This window comes from Protopterus annectens, chromosome 1.part2, assembly GCF_019279795.1.
Source record: "Protopterus annectens isolate FY-2018-M chromosome 1.part2, PAN1.0, whole genome shotgun sequence".
Classification (NCBI taxonomy): domain Eukaryota; kingdom Metazoa; phylum Chordata; order Ceratodontiformes; family Protopteridae; genus Protopterus; species Protopterus annectens.
In genome coordinates, this window is record NC_056727.1 from 993,870,162 (window position 1) to 993,894,804 (window position 24,643).

At 38.2% G+C, this 24,643-nt stretch overlaps 1 protein-coding gene across 1 annotated transcript in view; it reads right to left on the reverse strand.

The window, feature by feature from the left end:
- AGO4 (argonaute RISC component 4) overlaps positions 1-24,643 on the reverse strand; it is a gene marked incomplete in the record, with an annotated part of 1,401,134 nt that overhangs the window by 301,581 nt on the left and 1,074,910 nt on the right. The window contains 1 exon segment of the mRNA XM_044059958.1: positions 18,807-19,124. Coding sequence (XP_043915893.1) covers positions 18,807-19,124 — 318 coding nt within the window.

Sequence of the window (24,643 nt, forward strand, 5' to 3'; positions counted from 1 at the left end):
TCAGATTTTTTGAGAGGCTTAGTCCTGTCCAAACAGAATCTAAGTTGTCTGCGCACGTCTAGAGAATGCAGTATCCTTTCCCCTTTAATTTGAGGATTAGGGAAAAAAGTAGACAAATGAATGGACTGGTTTAAAGCCACACTAGACACCATCTTTAGCATAAAGGATGGGTTAGTCCTGAGGGGAAACCCTGTTTGCATGGAAGATAATGAAGGGTTCCACTGCCATAAGGGCCTGCAGTTCAGACACTCTTTTTGCTGAAGTGATTGCTAGAAGTAAAGCTGTTTTCCATGAGAGGAATTTCAACTCTGCTGTAGCAGCTGATTCAAAGGGGGGGGGGTGTAAGTTTTTCCAATACAAAGTTAAGGTCCCAGGCTGGAGTTGGAGCTCTCCTGGGGGGGGGGTCCTTAAATTTTTGGCCCCTCTAAAGGGCTGTTTGACCAGAGGATGAGACAAAAGGGGTGGCTCAGTATTATAATGAGCTGAGATGGCAGAGGCATGAATCTTAATTGAAGAGAAGGATAGGCCCTTGTGGAGCATTTCTATTAAGTAATCTAGTAAATGAGGTAAGCTGGGCACAATTGTGCCTATCCCTTGAGACTGGCTCCAGGAACAGTATCTTTTCCACTTTTCTGGATGTTATTTTCTAGTACTAGGCCTCCTTGTCTCAAGAATGACATCCAGCACCTGCTTACTGAGGGTTGCTAGAGGTGAGTTCAGGACATTAGCCAGGCTGCAAGGTTCAGGGTCTGAGGCGGAGGGTGCAGAATTTGGCCCCCCTGCTGTGACAGCAGGGAAGGGGTCTGAGGCAGGTGCATTGGTTGTAGCACTGTCAGACTGCGCAAAAGAGGATACCAGTGCTGGCATGACCAGTCTGGTGCAATCAGGATTGTTCATGGCTTGTCCTGTTTGATCTTTAGTAGAATCTTTGAGAGGAGAAGCAGAGGGGGAAAGGCCTAGAATGAGAGGCTTTCCCAGGAAAAGGACAGGGCATCCACATTCCAAGCTTGGCTTTGGGGATTTCTGGTGCAATATTTGTTCAATTGACAGTTCTGAGGGGAGGCAAACAGGTCCACCTCTGGTGTCCCCCATCTGTTCCCCAAAAGCTTGAATATTTTGGGTTCCAGTTTCCATTTGTGTGGGTCCATGAGATTTCTGGTTAAGTAGTCTCCCAGTGACTTTAGTTTGCCTGGCAGGAACTGAGCTTGTAAGTGCACTTAGTTGCTCAAGGCTGTGTTCCACAGAGTCATGGCTAGTCTGCAGAATGGGTAGAAATGTGTTCCCCCCTACTTGTTTACATACAACATAACTGTGGTGTTGTCGGTCTTTACCAATAGTTGTCCTGGAAGAATAAGGCCTTTGAAGGCTGTCAGAGCATTCTGTACAGCTAACATTTCTTATTGATTGACATGCAGGTGCATCTGCTTTGGGTTCCATTTGCCCTGAATGCACTGCCCTGCCATGTGAGCCCCCCATGCATAGTCTGATGTGTCTGCTGTTAGGGTTTGGGCAGCAGGGGGTAGAGTGAGAGAGAGTCCCTTGTTGTGGTTGTAGGCCTCTGCCCACCAAAGGAACTCTGCCCTTAGACACAGAGTGATAGGAATTTTTGTTTTCAGGTCATGAGAATGTTGACACCATAGACTTTTTAGATACCACTGAAGTTTCCTCATATACAGTCCTGCATACGGAATTAAGAGAATGCAAGAGACCATGAACCCCAGAGCTTGCAGTACTTTCCTTGCAGATAGCTGGCTTTTGGTGGCCAGTAGGTTGAAGTAAGTTGTCAAATAAATTTGTTTCTCTGGAGTGAGGAATGTCATCTGGGAAGTTGTGTTCAGGTTTGCTCCCAGGAAATCAAATCTGTTGGCAGGGTACTAGGTGTGATTTCTTTTCATTGATGGTGTACCCCAGTGACATTAGAGGTCTCTTTACAAATGCCAGGTGCTGTATTAGCAAGTCCAGACTTTCCACCTGAATCAGGCAATCATCCAAGTATGGATAAATCTGAATACTTCTCTGCCTGCAAAAAGCAATGGCTGGAGCTAGGCACTTTGTGAATACCCTGGGCGCAGTAGATAAGCCAAAGGGAAGTGCAGAGAACTGAGTGTGCATACAGCCTGCCCTGAAGTGAAGGTATTTCCTGCAAGATTCCCTTATGGGGATGTGCAGGTATGCTTCTTTTAAGTCTAGGATTGCCAGCCAGGCATCCTTGGCTAGCATAGGAACCAGCTGTTGAAGAGTTAGCATTTTGAATTTTGGAACCATCACAAAGGTGTTGAGAATAGATAAATCCAGGATAGGATGCCAGGAGTTTTCTTTTCTGGGAACCAGGAACACACTTGAAAAGTTTTGCACCCTTTGTTCTGCTGGGACAGGTTGAATAGCCTTGATGCTGAGGAGAGAAAGTACTTGCTTTTGGGCCTCCGCCCACTGGTTTGGGGGGAGGTTTGACCATCCACTTAGGGAGTGAGTGGAAGTGGAATCTGTATCCTAGGGAAACAATGTTTAAAACCCCTTTGTCTTGGGTAATGTATTCCCAGTTTTTTTGCATGCAGGGTGAGTTTTCCTACTAAAGGTGCAAGTACTTGAGCAAGGCTTGGGGGAGTTAAAGATAAGTCATTGTGCAAGGTTACCGCAGGAAGGGTGGCTTACTACTCCCTGTTTTGGACGTGGGAGCACCACACTGCTTAGATCTGTGCATAACCTGAGACTGAAGTCTTGGTGGTCTGCTGCCTCTGGGTTTGGACTGAAGGCCTGGAAGGGACTGGAAAGGACCAGTTCTTTGAAGGCCAATGCCTACTGAATCTAGGTGGTTGTACTTGTAAGAAATCTTTAACAGTTTGCATAGATTTAGCTTTCTCCTCCATCCTTTTGAGAACTTCTTCTGCTTTATTGCCAAATAGGTGCTCTTGGTTTAAGGGTGGATCCAGTAATTTTGCTTTGACATAATCTGGCAAGTTTTGTTCCTTAAGCCAAGCCTTCTAAGAACAGACCCAGTGAAAGCAGCACTACAAGATGCTTCTAAAGCAGCAAAACCACACTGCAATGTTTACAAACTTGGTCAGCAGAACGCATTAACTCTTGTAAATCTTTGTGTTCTGCACAGTCAAGAATCAACATAATTTTCTGTTTAATTAGCTCCATAATATGCTGCTGTTACTTTAACATATGAAACTGATAATTTAAAGCCCTAAAGGCCAGAGTAGCAGAGGTGTATACCTTCTTACCCCATCTGTATAAAGCCCTAGAATCCCTGTCAGAAGGGGTAGGATTCTTGGCAGTAGTAGCCTTAATGCCTTTTGATCCTTAGGAAATGGTCTCTGGATCCACAGTACGACTCTTGAAAAGGAATTTGAGAGAGTCAGGTACTATATACTACCTGCCAGGTTTCCTGGGAGATGGAGGCAAAGTATCCGGGGTAAGGCTGGATTCCAAGAAATCATCTACAATCTCCAGAACAGGAGGGATAGCTAGAGGCCTGTGCTGAGGAAGGTTTAAAAATTCCCCGAGTCTCTTTTCGGACTGAGTAGTCCTGGCTTTCCCAGCGAAAATGCTTCCTAAGGTTATGCAGGGTTTCACCAAAAGAAAAATCTTCTGGAGGGAAAGCAGAGGGAATGGAATACTCTGCATCAGAATCCTCATAGGTAGATAAGGGTATGTCCTGGTAGTCAGAAGGAATAGAGATATCAGATTCCTGATCAGAAGAATCAGAAGGAAAATCAGATCTAGGTCTCTGAGGGGGAAGGCTGGATTCACCTAAGTAAGGTGATAAGGTCTTCAGTTATTCTAATATAATCTGTTTTTGAGGCCTGAGAATGCGCTTTGGTCGTCTGTTTCCCAGGCGTAGTGCAAACTTTACGCCTGAGAAATTCAGTATGTTTGGCTTGAAACAAAGTCGTTGGTTTAATATGAAAATCGGTAGGCCTGTATACACCCTCAGAATCCTGTGACTGCACAGCGGCTCCAGAACCATCCAAGAGAGAGACATCCGCAGGTTCCATAGTCGAAGCATCTTGCAGCATACCAGACTCCGAATGGGTCTCAGTAGTGGCCTGCGAATCTGCAGAAGCAGGTATCAGGAGCTGCAAAAGCGCCTCACTGAGTACAGGTGGACTGGCAACTAGCTTAATGGTAGCGGCGTTGGCAGTTTTGGACCTATAAATTATGTCTGTCTTTATCCTTACTTTTTTTGGAAGATCGGTAGTCGGATGGTTTACAGATGCCATTTCGGAATACGGAACTCGAGAGCGAAAGTATTTAGCTACAAAAATTGTCCGATGATGGATAGTTTGGGCATTGAACAAGGCAAAAAACTGACAGCGAGGGACGTGATGGTCTGGGCCTAAACAGGTGATGCAGTAAGAATGAAAATCTCTATGAGGTATTTGCTTTCCACAGGCAAAATAATAATTATTTTTTTCTGACATAGGTCTGAGCAAGAAAAAAGGATCCCCAATGGGGTACTAATCTTTTAGAAAACTTCAGGAATAAAACTCAAGCGAAAATTTCAGGAGTCTGCCGACCGGCACTTGTGAACTGCTTCGGCTTCGGGCACGGCACGGCAAGAAAGACTGATGTAATGGCATTGGCTGCATGTTTTATACCCCTGACGACATGGAAGAAGTGACAGCATCCATTGCAGAAATCCCAAGACTCTGGTATTCAGGCCAGCTGTGGGCTACCTTGCAGGCAGATAACCCAAATGTGATGACTGCAACAGTGAAACACGAAGAACACCAGAAAACAAGGGATTACCTCGACAATATGCATGAGTTTAGAAAGATTACTGTTAAGCAACTGTTTTTTGATAATAATTCTAGAGCACAAAAACTTGCAGCACAACTCGGCCACCAGAAAGTGGGAAGGGCAGTCACTAAAGCTTAGGGGGCCTAAAACAAGGAAAATAAAAGACCCTGTAGAAGTATTAGAAATATTTTGGAAATTTTATGAAAATTTGTTTAAAGCAGAGAAATATGGAAAATCAAGAAAATTCATTGTTCCCACCAGTGTTGTTGGGAAACTTATTAAGTCTTAAACCTTTCGTTACAATTTTCTGTTCTATACATTTGGTTAAATACCAATTGTCCAAAACCAAATTCCTGTACCTGGTTAATTCATTTTTAAATGTCTTACATTTGTCTTTAAAACAAGCATTGGTTGGCACCCTTCTTTCAGTCTCCCTTGGCATAGATGAAAAAGACTTGTCCAGCCACTCGACAAAATTGATGTTATTGTATGTGTCCAAACGCTTCTGCAAACTTTCAGGAGTTTCACCTGAATACTGTAAAACTCTCGCCCTTCCTTTACCAACAGCGTTCCCATAATAGTAGTAAAAAAGAAGTAGACCAACACCACGATTGATGCAAAAGCTTTAATTCACATAAAATCCAGGATGTAAGCGCTTTCGCGTGCTGCCAAATGCACGCTTCTTCAGACAAGTTTAAAACACTCTGAAACACTGTTGACTTATATATCATTCAACTATATCTGTTAATTGGTTAATTGATCCAAAAAATGAATCAATTATGATCTTAAAGTCAAAATGCTTCTTAAAAGAAATGTGTATTCCTTGCAACCACAGCACATCAGCTCAGATCAAAACAAAACGAACCAAGATGTGCTGGAGCATATATATACAATTAACATATATTCATATTGAAGCAGAAACATAGAATTTACATTTTGTTTTTCAATACTTGATATTATTTAGTGGAAAAAGCTACCATGAATAATTATATTTCATCTCAAACAAATCTAAGAGCTACAATAAAAAATATATATAACCAATATTACATATAGTATATATTTCATGTATACTGCCTATATATGACTAAACAAATAATCTCAATATACAATCCAAATCATGACAAAATCTAAGAACCAATCCTCCTTCCTGTTTTTTGCATAGCAATTAAACTACAATAATGTTTTATTGCATTTAAATAATATATCTGTATATACTCATCTACTCATCATAAATTATAAGTTATGTTTAACAAAATATTATAAATAAGCATAAATGTTTAAAAAATATAAAGTGTGTTAGTGCAGGAATACTAGAGATGTAACATATAAAACATAATGTAAATTTATGTATATAGATCCAAAAGAGGATCAAACTTGTACATAGTAACCAGTAGCACAAATTGCTATATAATATATAAACATGTAATAATAGATATAATAAAATGAAATAAAATTAAAAAGTGATAAATAAAATTACTGCTCTTTTTTAAGAACAGCAAAATTGGGTAGAGACCTGAATATTGTAAAAGTATAATATACATTTTAGTGTCTCATCCTATTACTAATATTCTTTTCAAGAAAAATTCATATTCTATACAGACATATACATTCTACAAAAACTCATTAAATAAACTATTAGGTATTGAATAAGAAAGTACTAGAAAATAAAATTGGAATAGCTCCTAAAAACAGGAGACATGTAGAGTGACTTAAAATGCAGTAGCTAATAAAGTCTGTATCAAAATGTATAGGGAATGAAGAACCGAATACTTAAAGACTGTATTAAATAACCTATCAGAGAAGATTGCATTTTCTTACAATAATCAGTAAGTCGTGTCTACAGTTTAATCAGTGTAGTATCACCTAAAAAATGTGGTCAAAAAGAAAATGTATGTGGTACTGGATAAGCATACATTTTTTGAGTTAAAACAAAGCTTTATATAAACTAAATGTTATGTAAAAAAATGTATAAAATAGTATGCATCTAACTATTAAATAGCCATACCAAGCACACAGAAACTCCAAAGGAATATGCATATATGTTGCAGGGCACTTACGAATGATATTTCCTTTTCTTTAGCTGTGATCTGATACTAACATAGCTGTTGAGGCCAGGGTATTTATGTGCTCTAATTCTGAATATCCAGTTCAGCTCCAGGCTCTCTAAGTCATTGAAATTGTCACCTTTTCTTAAGTTAGGTGTCCTTTTTTGTAAAACTCTGAAGGCAAAGGTATGGTCTGGATATTCAGAAACATGTTTAAACAATGCATTCTTTTGGTCCTTCTTTTTTATTGCATACAGGTGCTCTTGTATCCTATCCCTGAGCCTCCTTGTTGTCATGCCCACATAAAAAGCAGGGCAGGACATACAGGTAGCTAGATAAACAACATTTGTATCATTGCAGCTAGCTGAACAATTAATTATGACCTCCTTTAACAATTCAGGACTAGAGAATTTTTTATCGGTAGATACCCATTTACAAGATGTACATCCTCCACAGGGAATAGTGCCTCTAATGGCACTACTAATAGTATTGTCATTGAACCTCTCATTACATAAAATCCTTTTCAGATTTAACATGTTCTTAAATGTAAATGATGCTCTACTTCCTATTAAGTTCCTAATTTCATCGCTAGTTGTCAAAATCGACCAATTTTTACTAATTATATCAGTGATATACTTGTTATCACTTGTGTAGCTGATAATACATCTTACTTGCTTTTGTTCTAGGGATTTGTACTGTCCATAGCCATAATAGTAATGATGCATTACCCTAGGTTTAGGTTGTTCATCATTAATAAATCTTTCTTTTACATGTGCTATATTTACCTGATTGTACCCTCTGTCTAGGAGGAGACATTCAAGTTTGTCAAATTCAATGTCACGTTCATCTTTGTCTTGACAGATCCTATTTATCCTACTGAACTGTCCTTTAATTATATTTGAAAAGATGAACCTAGGATGCATGCTATCATGTACTAGTAATGTATTCTTCCAACAATCTTTTCTATGAAGAGATGTGACTACCCTACCTGCCTTTGATTTTTTAATATTTAGGTCTAGAAAGTTAACATTTGAATATGAATATTCTAGAGAAAATCTCAGAAAATCTGTAGTCCTTTCTAGATCTTTAATAAAAGCTTCAAGTTGCTCTGGTGTCCCATCCCAGATCATCAGTATATCATCTACAAACCTGAAGTATGCTATTACTTTGTTAAATTCTATATGTGGAAACAGACTAGTAGTCTCCCATTCGTATACCACCAAATTAGCATATGAATTGGCGCAGGGGGTGCCCATGGCTACCCCCCACTGTTGTAAGTAATAGGCGTTGTTAAACATCATGACATTTCTTGTAAGTACTAATTCTAGTAGAGCATTTAATAAGATTTGTTCACTGTTATTATAAAGGCCAAAGACGTTCAATAGATGTCTTATGGCTTCTAAGCCATATGCATTGGGTATCACCGTAAAAAGACTCTTAACATCTAATGTAACTAGTAGATGTTTCTCTAGAATCTTACCCTGTATGTTATTAAGATGGTCAATCAATTGATAGGAATCTTTCAAAATGGTACTGATTTTATTTACTATGGGTTTTAGCTTATTTTCAACAAATATAGACATGTTCTCTGTGACCCACTGATGTCCTGCAACAATAGGATGAAGGGGTGGTGGTGTTATACCCTTATGCATCTTGGGAAGCCCCTTGATACTTGGTATAAGCGGATGTTCAATTAACAAAAACAAATAAAAATCATAACTGATTTGCCTATTTACCATCATGTCATACAAATCATGATGCACTTCATATACCAACTTATCAACTGTCTTCCTGTCTATTTCTCTATAGGTAAGGTCATCATTTAAAAGTGTAGCCATATTTTCAATATAGTCAGTTGTATTAAGAATGACGATACCCCCTCCCTTATCTGCTGGTCTAATTGTTACCTCTTTGTCATTCAACAGGGCATTCATTGCTAATCTTTCTTCCCTGGAGATGTTATGAAAAAGTATTTTAGAGCCTTGCTCAAGACTATCATAGTGTTTGTATAGGTCGTTTTCACAAGCCTTAAGGAAACATTCAACATAGGGATGTAAAACAGGTGAAAAGGTGCTTTTCTTTCTATAACATTCAAACGCACCCACTCCCTCACTTAAAACATCATTGTTCAAATTAGATGGTTTATGAAACAAAGCTAACGCTATGTTGCGGGTGAAAAAACGTAGTTCAGTTAACAAAGTAGATACATCACTAATTTGAGCAGGAATGAAGCTCAATCCTCTATTTAATACCTGGTAGTCCATATGGGTTAGCGTTATGCAAACTTTCAGGAGCTTCACCTGAATACTGTAAAACTCTCGCCCTTCCTTTACCAACAGCGTTCCCATAATCTCGTTCACCATTGCTGGCTCGGCTGGCTGTACATATTCCTCCTTCCCTTACTCCTGATGTCACCGCCGATATGTCTTGGTTCACTGGACTACCCTGAGCACAAGGGATGAAAGTGCTCTAATCAAATTGCTCAGTTAATGACTGTGGGCTCTGTGAATGGGTTTGAATAACCCGAATAAGTTGACTCAAAGAGTTGTTGTTTTCCATAACTGGGGACTCCTCGTAACCGACCAGCAAAATTAAACTTGTAAACTCCAAAAGCCACCTCGTAACTCACTCAGGACCAAAAATAAATATTTCCGCTAACCAGTACAATAAAGGTTGTTCTCCACAAATCTTCCAATGATATTCCAAAAATAAGACCCACGAGCCACAGCCGAAGAAATTTAATAAAAACAGTAACACACCAAACATAAAACAGATTTAGCGCATTTTCGTCTCGTATCCCGAGACTTCCTCAGAATCAACTGTAATTCAATTAGCCCTTGTTTAAATACCAATTAATCCCATTTGAATTGTAATTAGCAATCAATTGTCATAGCAATGAATCATGGCAACGAGTTATCATAGCAATGCAGTGAGTATATGTAGTTTGATATGCATCTCAAAAAAGCTCGTATTACTTGTCTGACACAAAACATAGTACATATAATTAAAAACACAAAAATTGCAATAAAGTTAATCAACTTCTGCTAATAAAATGTGTGTATATATATATATATATATATATATATATATATATATATATATATATATACACACACACACACACACACATATATATATATATATATATATATATGTATGTACAAACAATTGTATAAGTATGTGTGTAAAAACATTAGCAACAATTAAATAAATAAATAAATAGTAGTTACTGTTTATTTTAAGGAACAGAGATATCAGATTCCTGATTAGAAGAATCAGAAGGAAAATCAGTTCTAGGTCTCTGAAGGGGAAGGCTGGATTCACCTAATTAAGGTAATAAGGTCTTCAGTCATTCTAATATAATCTGTTTTTGAGGCCCGAGAATGTGCTTTGGTAGTCCGTTTCCTAGGCGTAGTGCAAACTTTACGCCTGAGAAATTCAGTATGTTTGGCTTGAAACAGTCATTGGTTTAATATGAAAATCGGTAGGCCTGAATACACCCTCAGAATCCTGTGACTGCACAGCGGCTCCGGAACCATCCAAGGTAGAGACATCCGCAGGTTCCATAGTCGAAGAAGCATCTCGCAGCATATCGGACTCCGAATGGGTCTCAGTAGCGGCCTGCGAATCTGCAGAAGCAGGTATCAGGGGCTGCGAAAGCGCCTGAGTACCGGTGGACTGGCAACTAGCTTAATGGTAGCGTCGTCAGCAGTTTTGGACCTATGAAGTACGTCTCTGTCTTTATTCCTTACTTTTTTTGGAAGATCGGTAGTCGGATGGTTTACCGATGCCATTTCAGAATACGGAGCTCAAGAGCAAAAGTATTTAGCTACAAAAATTGCCCGATGATGGATAGTTTGGGCATTGAACAAGGCACAAAACTGACAGCGGGGGACGTGATGGTCTGGGCCTAAACAGGTGATGCAGTAAGAATGAAAATCTCTATGAGGTATTTGCTTTCCACAGGCAAAACAATTACTATTTTTTTCTGACATTGGTTTGAGCAAGAAAAAAAGGATCCCCAATGGGGTACTTATCTTTTAGAAAACTTCAGGTCTGAAACTCAAACGAAAATTTCAGGAGTCTGCCGACCGGCACTTGTGAACTGCTTCGGCTTCCGGCATCGCACGGCAAGAAAGACTAATGTAATGGCATCGGCTGCATGTTTTATACCCCTGACGACATGGAAGAAGCGACAGCATCCATTGCAGAAATCCCAAGAGACTGGTATTCAGGCCAGCTGTGGGCTACCTGCAGGCAGATAACCCAGATGTGATGACTGCAACAGTGAAACACGAACAACACCAGAAAACAAGGGATTACCTAGACAATATGCACGAGTTTAGAAAGCTTACTGTTAAGCAACTGTTTTTTGATAATAATTCTAGAGCACAAAAACTTGCAGCACAACTCGGCCACCAGAAAGTGGAAAGGGCAGTCACTAAGCTTAGGGAGCCTAAAACAAGGAAAATAAGAGACCCTGTAGAAGTATTAGAAATATTTCAGAAATTTTATGAAAATTTGTTTAAAGCAGAGAAATATGGAAAATCAAGAAAAGGTAGAAATGGAAATGCTTATGGGAGAATTAAATATGCCAAAGTAAGAGGTGGATGAGACTCAATTACTAACAGGATAGGAAGAAATGAGATATGTATAACCAATCTACAGGAAGTTAGGAGGGGAAAAAAGATCTGGAAGGTTTTAACAGTATTTTAAAAAAAGAAGTACCAGCATCCTGGAAGAAGGTGGTGGTAACCGTAATACCTAAAGGGGGTAAAGATCCATCAGATCCAGCTCAATAGAGGCCCATTTCAATATTAAACCATGATTATAAAGTGCTTGTCGAAAATGGCTGAAAGAATGGCAAAAGTGATACCACAATTGCTAGATATGGATCAGTGTGTTTTGTGGAGGGGAGGCAAACCCTGGACAACATTAACAGAACACTGACGATCCAGAGGGAAGCAGAATGTAAGAAAGTACCACTTTTACTGGTGGGTATTGATTCAGAGAAAGCATTTGACAATAGACTGGGACTTCATGAGCAGGGCAATGGAAGCATTTGCTTTTCCTGATACAATTATAAGATCGATTAGAGGAATATATGCCATATCGGAGGCATGAATTAAACTGGGTGGGGTCCTCTCCGATCATTTTTGTTTAAGCAGAGGAACAAGGCAGGGGTGTCTTCTTTCCCTTTTGTCATCTGCACTATATTTAGAACCACTGGCAAAAAAATGAGACTCAGAAATTTAAGGATATAATTGGCATGGTAGTCAAAAAAAGCTGGCTGTATTTGCAGATGATATTTTATACCTGATAAAAATAGAAAAGGACATTACAGAGTATTGTGGAACATTCTGAGGCAGTTTCAAATGTTTTCGGGATAAAAAATGAATGAAGCTAAAACTAAGTAGCTACAAATTATTTACCCACACACAAACTGGTTCAGCAATATCCATATTTATGGGGACAAAAATTACTTAGGAGAGTACAGATTAAAAAGGATTCTGGTATGGCAGCTAAGGATACGTGGGAAGAGACTAAAAAGATCATACAAAAACTGAGAAATTGGAAGCTCTGTTATATGCATTTGGATTCCAAGATACAAGCAGTAAAAATGTTTTAGTCCTTTCAGTTTTATACACAGGTCAGACATTTTATCAACCAGAGAAGTTATGGACAGCAATTAATAAAGAGCTGAAATATTTTATCCGGGAGGGGGGGGAGATGGCAAAAGTCAAGTCGGATAAGCTGATTCTTCCAGTAGGTGGTGGTTTGGGATTACCTTATTTGAAGGGGTATTTCAGAGGTTCACAGTTAAGCTCTTATACACAGCAAACACAAAACCTATAATTCCAAGTGGAAAGGGATGATGATGAAACGGGGGAAAACCTCAAGAAACAAGGAGAGATGGATTTTGGATGCGGATCCTTAAGGAGAATAACCATCCAGAATAAGAATATTATATTTATAAAGCAGCAAGAAGTATTCTAAGAATTAAATCCAAAAAACTGCGAAAAATGCTCTCACAAAATGCACTCACAAATTGCGCTCTTTTTTTATTCTAAGAATCAAGCCAACACAAGAATTGAGAAAGGAGATTCTGCCTAGAAGGGTGACTGCAATTAGGGATACAGGCAATAGGGAAGAGGGGCCAGAATTTATTGGAGAAAACTGGCAAAGAACCAATGTACTTGAAGCAAATAATTAGGAGAGGGAAAGGTAACAGAATGGGAAGAGGCCAAGAATTTACTTGGACAGCAGGATAGAGATTGCCTTCCCGATCAAGGATTGATAGAGTACAGGCAAAGAGAAAGAATTAAGCAGATCCTAAACAGAAGACTAGTGCTGGTAATGTTTTTATTAGAATCTAGAACAGAAGCTGCTGTTATAAAAAAAATTAGTAGAGCATACAACAGATTACATGACCACTATAAGAATCCATCAGAGGAGGTTAGAAAGGATTGGGAAGAGAGACTGGATAAGAAACTGCAAACCAATGGGGGTATGTATGTCTGTCTCCCAAATATGCAACAAAGTCTAGAATATTTGGGATCTTCGCTTGGAAGTGTTTACACAGGTATTTTTATACCCCAAGTAGACTCCAAAGAATTTTTCTTCACATAGACAGCAAATGTTGGAGGTGTGATGGGGTAGAGAGAAGTAATTGGGAACACTTTCTGGGAATGCAGTAAGTTGGCAAACTTTAAAGATTCCCTGCAGACTGCTCTGTCAGAGTTACTGGGTCAGCAAATTGATGCAGAAATGATTTTTGAGCTACACTACAGAATTGGAATTGCCCAGACACAGTAAAGCCTTGCTGAGTCTAATGGTGGCTGCCAAAAAAAGCAATTACTAGAAAATGGAAATCAAAGTCTAAACCAACTAGAAGTAGAGAATACAGCAACAGAGATAAAACTAGAATATGATCTTTAGAAAAGGGTAGGAGCAAATTACATAAAAAATGGGAATTGTGGAAACAATGGATGCAGAGGGGGAACGAGGTTTAAAAGGCAGCTGGTAATGTTGACGGATAAGGGATGTATAATGTTTGCAACAAGTATGTCAACATGGTTTGTGATGTACAATGTTTGCAACTACAATTATGTCCATATGATTGCCTGTCATACAAGACAATTTAACAAATATGTTCTTCTTAAAAAAGGATACTTTAATGTATACTTAACAGCATGAGAAGCAGATACAATAGATGCATTCTAGGAATTATTTAACTCTGAAAAGGGATGGTTAACACTGAAGGTTAAAACAACAGCAGCAGAATAAACTTCCTTCCCAAATATGTCAAAATCTTTCCCATCCTTAATGAGGAAATTTGATTAGAATTGGCAATTTGTCTAGACGCAGTTTCAGACAGGGAAGAAACTGCAGGGTCAGGTTTAGGATTAGAAAACAAGTATTTGTGAATATGATGCACCCTGTATAACTCAACATATACCCTAAGTGTAGGAGGCTTTCAGGTAAACTGCAAGCAGTGAGAAAACACTCACTAAACCATATGAAACAGGAGGAACAGTTGCAGACTGAGGAATATTCAACTGTAACAAATCATAATACATTTGCTGAGTACTAGGGATGTCATTCTAATTCACTGAAAAACTTTGTTTAGCTGGAGATTTAGAAAAGGAAAGGTCTTCTGGAAGGAATTCTAAAGCAACACTTTCCTCAGAATCTTCAGTTTGACTATAAAATCCTGAAGCACAGCATTCACCCTCCAATTTCTGCTCTTCTGACTGAATTTCAGAGTTAGAAAGTTAAGAAACACTCTTTCTGAAGAGGAACTCCCTAGCAAATCCCAGCAAAACTTCCTGTCCACTGAAGCAGCAACAGGAGAAGCCCCATTTTTTTTTACTTTTCTTTTTCCGAGAGACTCCCTGTATCACTAGCTGACAGTTCCAGGAAGACAGATGAAGTGCACTTCAGTGTCAAGAAAGCCCCAAGGTGTTTGGTGCTCTGTCTTTTCATAGGAGCTCCTCACAGTTACATTGCATGGAGGGTACTCAAGCCTTGAAAAGATGGTTGGTGGCAGTAGGTAGGACCCATATAGCTTAAGCTTTTGTAACCGTCATCTAATGTTGTACATTAAAGGATTCTCTTCTGTTGGGAAGGATGGGGTTTTAAGACTATGGGAAAAATCAGAGTGACTCAGCTCATTAAGCACAGGAAGCTCTCTTTTCTGCACAAAGGAAGGGATTTTGCCTTAGATAGGGGAACCTGCTTCTCTAACAAAGTCTTTCATTATACAAGCAAATATAGAGAAATACACTTATCTGATGTGCACTCCATCAGCAGCATCCATGCAACTCCTTTTTGACAATGTCTGCTGTATACTGCATTTACCAATCACGTGTACAGCTCCTTTTTTACCTAGACTGTGGTGATCAATGGTGGCTCTTTCCAGTTAGGTCCAACAGAGTGGCCCCATATTCCTGCAACAAGTCTAAAGTTAAACACTTCCTGAATGAAGCTGAAAAGGCTTGTCTTAATTATGGGAAGAAGATGATTTTACTTTCTGTTGCTCTTAAAAGTATGTCACCCAGTTCCCCATTCTATAAAAGTTAGGTCACAAGTTTGTTGGGATGCTCATGCTTACAAATAAATGCAGTGCAAAAGCCTGGGATAAAACTGGCCTGGCAGTCCCTGACTACAAAGTCATCTGCCTGTAAGAAAAGAGAATTCTCCAACAATTAATGCATGTGGGACCAGCTTGGACTACATAATGAATCAGATTCTACAGCTCAACATAGATCCAAGTAATTAACCACACTAATGTTATCTGTATATCATTTATTTCACTGCTTTAAAGTAAAGCCTGATGCTAAATACTCTTGATATCCACAGGTATGTTCCAACTCTAAAGTGCACTACTGATTAGGACTTCTTTTCTTTCCCATTCCACATGCATCTCTGGCCTTATCCTGGTCTTGTCTGATTTTGCTCAATTGCTGTGATGTTGGAAGATAATTAAAATGGGTGGGTTCCTATCTGATGATTTCTGTTTAAATTTGGTGGAGTCCTCTATGAGCAGGAACCAGGCAGGGGTGTCCTCTTTCCCCTTTGTTATTTGTGCTACATTTAGAATCATCAGCAAAGAAAAGAAGACTCAAAAATTCAAGGATATAACTGGTATGGTTGTCAAGAAATCTGACTATTTGCAAATGACAGTTTATACCTGATAAAAGCAGAAAAAAGACATTTCAGTGCTCCAGATCAGTTTGATACAGTTTCAAATCTTTTCGGGATACAAAATTAAATTAACCTAAAACAAAGGAAATAGCTGTAAATTATGTACACACACACACAGACTGGTTCAGTAATATCCATTTTACGGGGCATGATAAAATGAAATACTTAGCAGTAGGGATGAAAAAGGATTATGGTGTGGCAGCTAAGGATATGTGAGAAGAGTCTAAACAAAAGATAATACAAAAACTGAGAAACTGGAAGCTCTGTTATAAGGATAACAAGATACAAGCAGCTGCAATGTTTTTAGTCCCTTTAGATTTATACACAGGTCAGGCATATTTTTATCAACCAGAGCAGAAGTTGTGAATAGCAGTTTAACAGCTGAAGGATTTTATCTGGGACGGGAAGACGGCAAGTGTCAAGTGGGATAAGCCGATTCTTCCAACTGAACAGGGTAGTTTGGGATTACTGGATTTGACAATGTATTTCACAGCTACGCAGTTAAGGCTCTGACACAACATAATCAGAAACCTATGATTCAACATGGAAACGGGTGATTATGAAATAGGGGAAGCTCAAGAAACAAGGAGAGACTGAGACTTTGGATGTAGATCCTTAAGGAAAATAACTATACAGATTATATGCATAAAGCAGCAGAAAGCATTCTAAGAACTAAGCCAACATGGGAATGGAGAAAGGAGATTCTGCTGAGAGATGACTGCAATCAGGGATGCACACAATAGGTAAGAGGGGGCTGGAATTTACTGAAGAACACTGGCAAAAGAACCAAGGTACTGGGAGCAAATTAGAGGAGGAAAGGTACTAGAATGGGAAAAGGCAAAGAATTTATTTGGACTGCAGGATAGAGATTGCCTTTCCTATCAAGGACTGATAAGAGTGTTGGCAAACAGAAATAAATAGGGGAATCCTAAATGAAAGACCAGCACTGCTAAGAGATTTTTAGTAGAATCTAGAAGAGAAGCTGCTCTTAAGAAAGGAATAATTAGTAGAGCATACAAAATATTGCACGATAAGTAAGAATCAGAGGAGGTTAGAAAGAATTGGGAAGACAGAATGGATATGCAACTCGCAAAGAAATAATGGGGGGGTATATGTATGTCTCCCAAATATGCAACAAAGTCTAGAAGATTTGGGATCTCTGCTTGGAAGGGTTTACATAGGTATTCTTATACCCCATGTAGACTCCAAAGAATTTTCCTCAGACAGCAAATGCTGGAGGTGTGACAGGGTAGAAAGAGGTAACTGGGAACAATTTCTGGGAGTGTAATGAGCTTGCAGACTTTAAAGATTCCCTGCAGACTGCCCTGTCAGATACTGGGTGAACAAACCGGTGTAACTAAGGAAATTATTTTTTGAACTATGATACAGAATCGGAACTGCTTAGACAAAGTAGGGCCTAGCAGACTAATTATGGTGGTAGGCAAAAAAGCAATTAATAGAAAATGAAATCAAAGTCTAAGCCAACTTTACTAGAAGTAGTGAGTATAGTAACAGAGGTAAAACTGGAATTGGGATCTTTAGAAAAGGGTAGGAACAAATTACACAGAAAAAAATGGGAATTGTTGGAACAATACATGCAGAGGAGGAATGAGGTTTAAAAGAAGGCAAGATTTGAACGAGCTATGTAATATGCTTGACTGACAATGAGATAGATAAGGGATATACAATGTTTGCAACTAAAATTATGTCAGTATAGTTTTGTTTTCATTTATATAAATGTATTACTGCCTACGTCATACATGACAAATAGGTTTCTTGTTTACAAAAAAAAAAAAAAAAAAATGATGTGATGTTGAGCTATATAACAAATGCAACATCAGAACAACTGCAACCCAGGTTACAGGAATTTGATTAGTAGCCCTGGCCCTGGTGTAGCCAGGCAGAGAGGGATTTGAATCAATAATTGCCTCCTGCAGAACTCTCTCAGGGTGGGGGAAAGGGTTAAAAAGTCAGAAAGCACACAGGGAGATCAGATTTCTCCAGTGAAGACTGGGGAAACTATCTCCTGTGCTTGAAGTTGATGGGTCGAGGTTGCTTGCCAGGTTGAATCACTTACGAAGTATGGGACTGCCCACAGTGCCATAAACCTTCTTTCATGCCTCACCTTCCTCAGCATAGAAGCACGTACATGGGAGGTAGGGTATTACAGGATCTTTTGTGCATTTTTCTTGCTGTTGCCTTCAATAATGCCTCCTTCCCACTGGCCCCCTATATTACCTATCACCCAGATGAGGAATTAAGAGACAGAAAGGGGATCTTATGGGCATCAAATGCAAATGTGCTACTAAGCCACCGGCATTGCAGAAATTACAACTTTAGTAAGCATTGTGCATTTGCTCACAAGTTTAGCATGATACAGATGTGATTAAAAATGCATTAAAGGTATTACTTTGTAACACTGTCTAGACATACAGATGAACAGAATTCAGCAGCTTTCATTCCATTACACCTCATGCACAGAGAAAGGCAGTGGCAAGTAAATTAACTGATGCTGTGACTAGAAAGACAAATCTAAATGAAAAAACTGCATACTTAATTTTCACACACACACACACACACACACACACACACACACACACACACACACACACACACACACACGAGTACTTGGGTGTTGAAGTACCACCACACTGCTTAAGACTACAGTCCAGCTTATTTCATACTTCATTCATCCTCTACACATTTAAAATGAGTCACAGCAAAAAATTAAATTTAAAATTTAGCACACAATGCTATACATCTCTATAACCTTTTACACTTAATACACTAGTTGAGAGACTTTTCCACACCTGTTTCATCTGTCCCTCTGAAACACCACCTCTGTAGTAAATGATACGAGTAGGTTTAAAGCGGGTAGACTTGTAAAACTGAATTAGCAGTTCTCGCACCATGTTGGTAAGATCCTGGATAACTTCTTGACTGTACAAAAGCTCCTGTGTAGTCTCTTGACGAGAGGTCTGTACACGAACTGTGGCACAATAACGACTGGGGTGGCCATCCATGCTACCAACAACTGCAGCAATAGATGGTTTTTTGCCATCTCCTGCTGGTGGATGAGTAACATCTGCTCCTAAGAAGATGACTGGCTGCTGGAACACAGAGGGTCTGTTGACGAAAGAGGAAAAATCACAAGGTTATTTGGTAAATGATAAACCCTAATCAATGTACAACACTAAGTTAAAAAAACAAACAAAAAAGCTAGATCAGTGTCAATAAATTAAACACAATGTCACAAGTGATTTGGCAGTTCCAGTGAATGCCCTGTAAAATACAAACTTTTTTCACCTACCTGAAATGCTTATGTTCTACTGCTCTACAAACTACACACACCATTTTCAATACAGTTAAAAGACTAAACAGTAGCACCAGAATGTGCAATGCATACTTTTATCCTCATGCCAGCTCAGCAGACAGAAGGGTAAACCATCAACTATAATCCAAGCAACCCAAGTTTAGTTAGTAGTCCAGCTACCTGCTGATGCACCCTTGGTGTAGAAGGATGAGGAAGTGGGTGTCTGGTTCATGTTCCTATGGTAGGATCACAAGGAAACCAGGGACCACATGAAGTGAGGTCTTCGGCGGAAGACAGGGCTTGAATCCTATCACATGTGGAGTCATGCATACTTATCTCACAGCTCACTGCATGCCAACCCCTTGGATGGTATGGTATGCAAAAGGGACTCAATCTGTCAAGCCAATCTCAGAAAGCAGCAGCAGCTACTCCTAGACTCAATTCACCAATCACCTCTCTTTCCCACCACATTAATAACATTTGCAAGCTACCTCAGCAAAAATCCTGTCTGCAAGCATTTCCAAGCAAAAATCCTAAACCCTCCAGATCTTGTTGCATACTTGTGAGACAGACCGATGTTCTCCTATTGCTCTTTTGTACATTCTTTCAAGTCTCAATTCTCATCTTTTCTAACCTTCTCTGACTGATTCTTGGTTATCCTTCAATATTTTACATGCTCCACTAACAGCATCTTCTGTCCTAGACTGAACTAAAATCTTTACCAGTGCTGATCTTTCACTTAGCATTCCCTTGCCCTCTTCTCTGCCTATACTGTGATATTACCAATATCTTGTAGAGAAAGCACAATCTACTCTCTAGTTAACTGCTGCAAATAACTTGATTCCTTTGTTAATTGTGTTCAATAAACTCTTGAACCCTCTTGCCCACTTTCTATACACCTACTTGCAGGCATGCCTGTTTTCAAAATCTTCCCTCTATACTCGTGCTGGTAAGTTTTTAGAATATCTTCTGTTACTTTATGACTACAAAATTCTACATGGTAGTTATTCTCCTTAAGAACCTGCATCTAAAACTCTGTCCTCTCCTCATTTCTCTCAAACTCTCCTGTTTCATCATAATTCCTTTCCACTTCAATATATACATTACAAAAGGCAAAGGTTATAAAAGTCTTATCTGTGTAGCTGTAAAATATCCTTATCAAGTCTTGTAATCCTAGCCCAACTTGTTATATTGGGAGAATCAACCTAACTCCCTTAAATCTTGTCCTGCAACTCCTAAATAAATTCCTTCAACTCTTTATAATACTCAACACCTGCTCAACATATCCAAACATGTTTTATGTACACGTTACATTGTGTAAGATATATATATATATATATATATATATATATATATATATATATATATATATATATATATATATATATACACACACACACATTATATATAGAGAGATATCCAGACATGTACATATACACAAAAAACTAAAGGGACCAAATATTTTCACTGACTGTAATCTATAATCAAAAGCTTCCAGTTTCTCCATTTTTGCATTATCTTTTGTTTAGTCTCTTCCCACATATATTTTAACTGCCATAACAAAATCCTTTTTTAATCCACACACCTAAATACTCCTGTCATGTATCCATAAAAATCCTGTCATGTAACCATAAAAATGGGTATTGCCAAATACATTCACGTGAGGACACAGTTTACCACTATAGGTTTTGCTTCATCTTCAATAATATCATATAAAAAGCCTTAAATCTATGTCAAAATGTTCCACAACACCGAAGTCCACTTCTGGATTTATCAATTACAATAATATCTGCAAATAAAGACAACTTTTCATGATTAGCATACCATTTACAACACTGAATGTGCCCCTTATTTTCTTAAGACAACATTCCTACTTAGTACCACTGTTCAAATGCAGACTGTCAGAACTCTCCCAACTTAATTCTTGCCTCCAGCCCGTCAAACATCCTCATAATAAACCACATTATTCTAACAGGGAAAGTAAACACTGCCACTGCCCTACTCAAAATCCCAGTTGACTATCAAATGCTTTCTTTACAGAAAGCTGCATCAAAATTGTGGTATTCTTACAGTGATCCGCTATAAATCATCATTGTTCCACTAATGGTGTCAAAACCTATTTGCACCTCCTCAACCAAACTACATTAATCCATATCAATGAACTTCAGCAACACACCTGCCATTCTCTTAGACACTATAAAACGCTTTAATTATGTTTAAATTTAATATGTATTCATATCAGGCTGGGTCTGAAGGGTGAGTTTTTTTTAGGTATTATAGCCACCACAGCTTTCTTCCAAGATGCTGATACTTTTCCCTCCTACTATTTAAAATGGTTTAAAAACACTTCCAGATCCTCTTTACCTTTTTCCCTACAATATTTCAAACTTCCACATGAACGTCTATTCCTGCAGACTATCACGTTGCCAGAGTATACATAAATTTTTATCTCAGCGCTATCTTAAGTATCAACTGTGGAGCATCACCTTCATCTAACCTTGCCTTAATAGAGTCTTCCATAAATATTTCCACGTGCATTTTCTTTGTTTCCACATTTGTAATATTTCTAAACTCTCTCCAATACCCCTATAGGATCTCTGGATATTTTTTGTCACATGCTCCCTTAGTATGGCAAACACTTTCTTTGTTGCCTAGCTTATTAAAGACAGAGGTATGCATACATTAACAGAAAAGTAATAAACGTTTTTCTATTTACATATTTTATACATCATATTTTCTTTATGACTATTGGTCCAACAAACTGCTGAATTCCTGCCTTCCCCTAAACCTCACTCCTCCTCCTGAGTATTATTCTGCATTTGTTCTCACAATTTCCATACATTTCTATGTAATGTGATCATTCCTTTTTCTAAATATCCATCTTCCATTTATTTTATGCAATACTTCAAACATAGTTGGTTTAGAGTAGACTTTTTCATTTTGTAGTATTTTTTGGCAGCTACCAGGATCAAACTTAAGGTCTTACAATATCTAGGCAATTCAGATCCTTCCTTGTTCAAAAAAGAAAAAAAAAATAGTCACAGCCATTTGCTCACTCAATGTTTCTGAATGAGTCCTCCACCGGGAATTTTTAAAATATGCCAACTGATTACACTCCCAAAACACATGTCCCTAGTTACCTCTTCCCTATCATACCTCCATTTACTATCTACCTGATGAAAAATTCTTCGATGTCCACTTGCGGTATAAAATACCTATGCAAACACTTCCAGCCAAAGATCCTAAACTACCTTGTTCTACTGGAAGGATGAACTTATTCAACTTAACTACTGTCCTTTTCCCTCACAGATAAATTCATTTGACTCTCTGTCTACAACTTCTACTCTGGTCAGTAAAAATATGCCTAACCCACACATAAAACTAAAGGGACTCAACATGTTCACTGTATATATTTCTATACATAAACAGCTTCCAATTTCTCAGTTTTTGTGTTATCTTTTGTTTAGTTGCTTCCCACATATTCTTACTTGCCACTACAGAAACCCTTTTAATCCATACTATTAAATGCTTCATTTTATTATGTCCCCATAAACATGGATATTGCTAAACCAATTTGTATGTGGGTACATCATTTATGGCTATAGCTACTGTAAAATCCAGAAAAGGACATCTGTGTTGTAGAAGACTAATTAGGTACACAATATCTGCAAATAAATCCAACATTTCTTGATTTCAACACTAACTATATTCTTGCAATTTCTTAGTCCCTTATTTGCTTTGCAAATGGCTCTAAATATAAAGCAAAGGGGAAAGTACAGTAATAACTCTGCTGGAGACTTCCTTCTCTCCAACGCTGCAGGTAAAATTTGGAACAAACTTCCCCATGATATTATATCCATCTCTACTTTAAGTCAATTTAAAGCTAAGCTAAAAACTCATCTGGGCTCAATGCGAAGTTGCCATTGCCTAAACCCGGGATAGTCCACTCTAGAATGTAATAACTGTCTATAACTCATGAATATTCTACATCTCCTTACTATCCTACTCCTCTTACATTTAAAATAAATTAGAAAGAATAAGTTAGAATGCTCTTATTTTGAATGTATATTTTGCTTCATTGTTTAGTTAAGTGTTTTGTAACCTGTGTTTTGGAGCTTTTCTCCCCGGGCCTCCGCTGAAAATGGACATGCATCCAGTCGGATCCTCCCGGTCAACAAATGTAAAATAAAATAAAAAATAAATAAAATAAATAAAGTACACATCTGCCAGGTTCCTCTGTACAAATGCAACTTATCCAAGAAGAACCCTTCCACTTTAATTCTTGTCTCAATCCTTCAATATGTCATACTAATTAACCTTATATTACCAGGGAATGCAAATAATTTCATTGTTCTACTCAAATTCCCAGCCTGCTCTGTTCAATGCTTTCTCTGCATCAAAACATACCAACAATAGTGGCATTTTCTTACATTGTTTCCTTCTGGATCATCACTGTTATATTACTGTTGTCAAATGTCTTGACTCACCTCCACAAAACCACATTGATCCTTGTCTATCAATTCTGGCAACACCTGTGCCACTCTTTTAGCTAGTACAGACAAACTTTATAATCATGGTTTAGAATTGAAATGGGTCTACATGAAGCTAAATATCATGGGTCTTTATACTCTTTAGGTAATACAGCCACTATAGCCATTTCAAATATGTTGGAGCTTCCCTTCCTTTTAAAACACTTAAAATATTCCAGATCTGTATCACTTTCTTTCCTCCTAACTTCTAAAACTACCACAAAAATACCATCTGTTCCTGATTATATATCACCATTTTTATCTCAATTCCTCCTATCTTATTTTGAGTTACCTGCACACACTATTTTGCAAGCTGACATTTTTTAGTTTGTTTCTTCATATTACTTTTAAACCAGTGTCACATTTTCAAGATATTTTGTTTTAAATGAAAACTCTAAACAAAAAACTAAACATTTTCAGAACACCTCCATCCCCTATTAACCCAGAGCATACAAAACTATGTACATCTTCAAAAAATGAATTTTAACCCTCGACAGCTTTACTCACAGACATTGCCTAATATATGAAGATCACCCATGCTAAAGCGTATGCTGCAGCCTGTGTTCCCACTTAGTGATTACTGTCTATTCCTCTCCCATATGTGATAAACAACTTGGATGCTTACAGAAAACATTAACTTTTAGCCCTAAGAAAAAGTGCACTAGTTATCTTTAAATAAAACTAAACTGCACAATGTTCTATTAAATGCATTAAGGTACTAAGACTGCTTAACAGGCTACTCTCATGTCCCATAATTTCAAAACTATTTTTCACTCATTTGCCACTTAAAATGTGGCACTTCC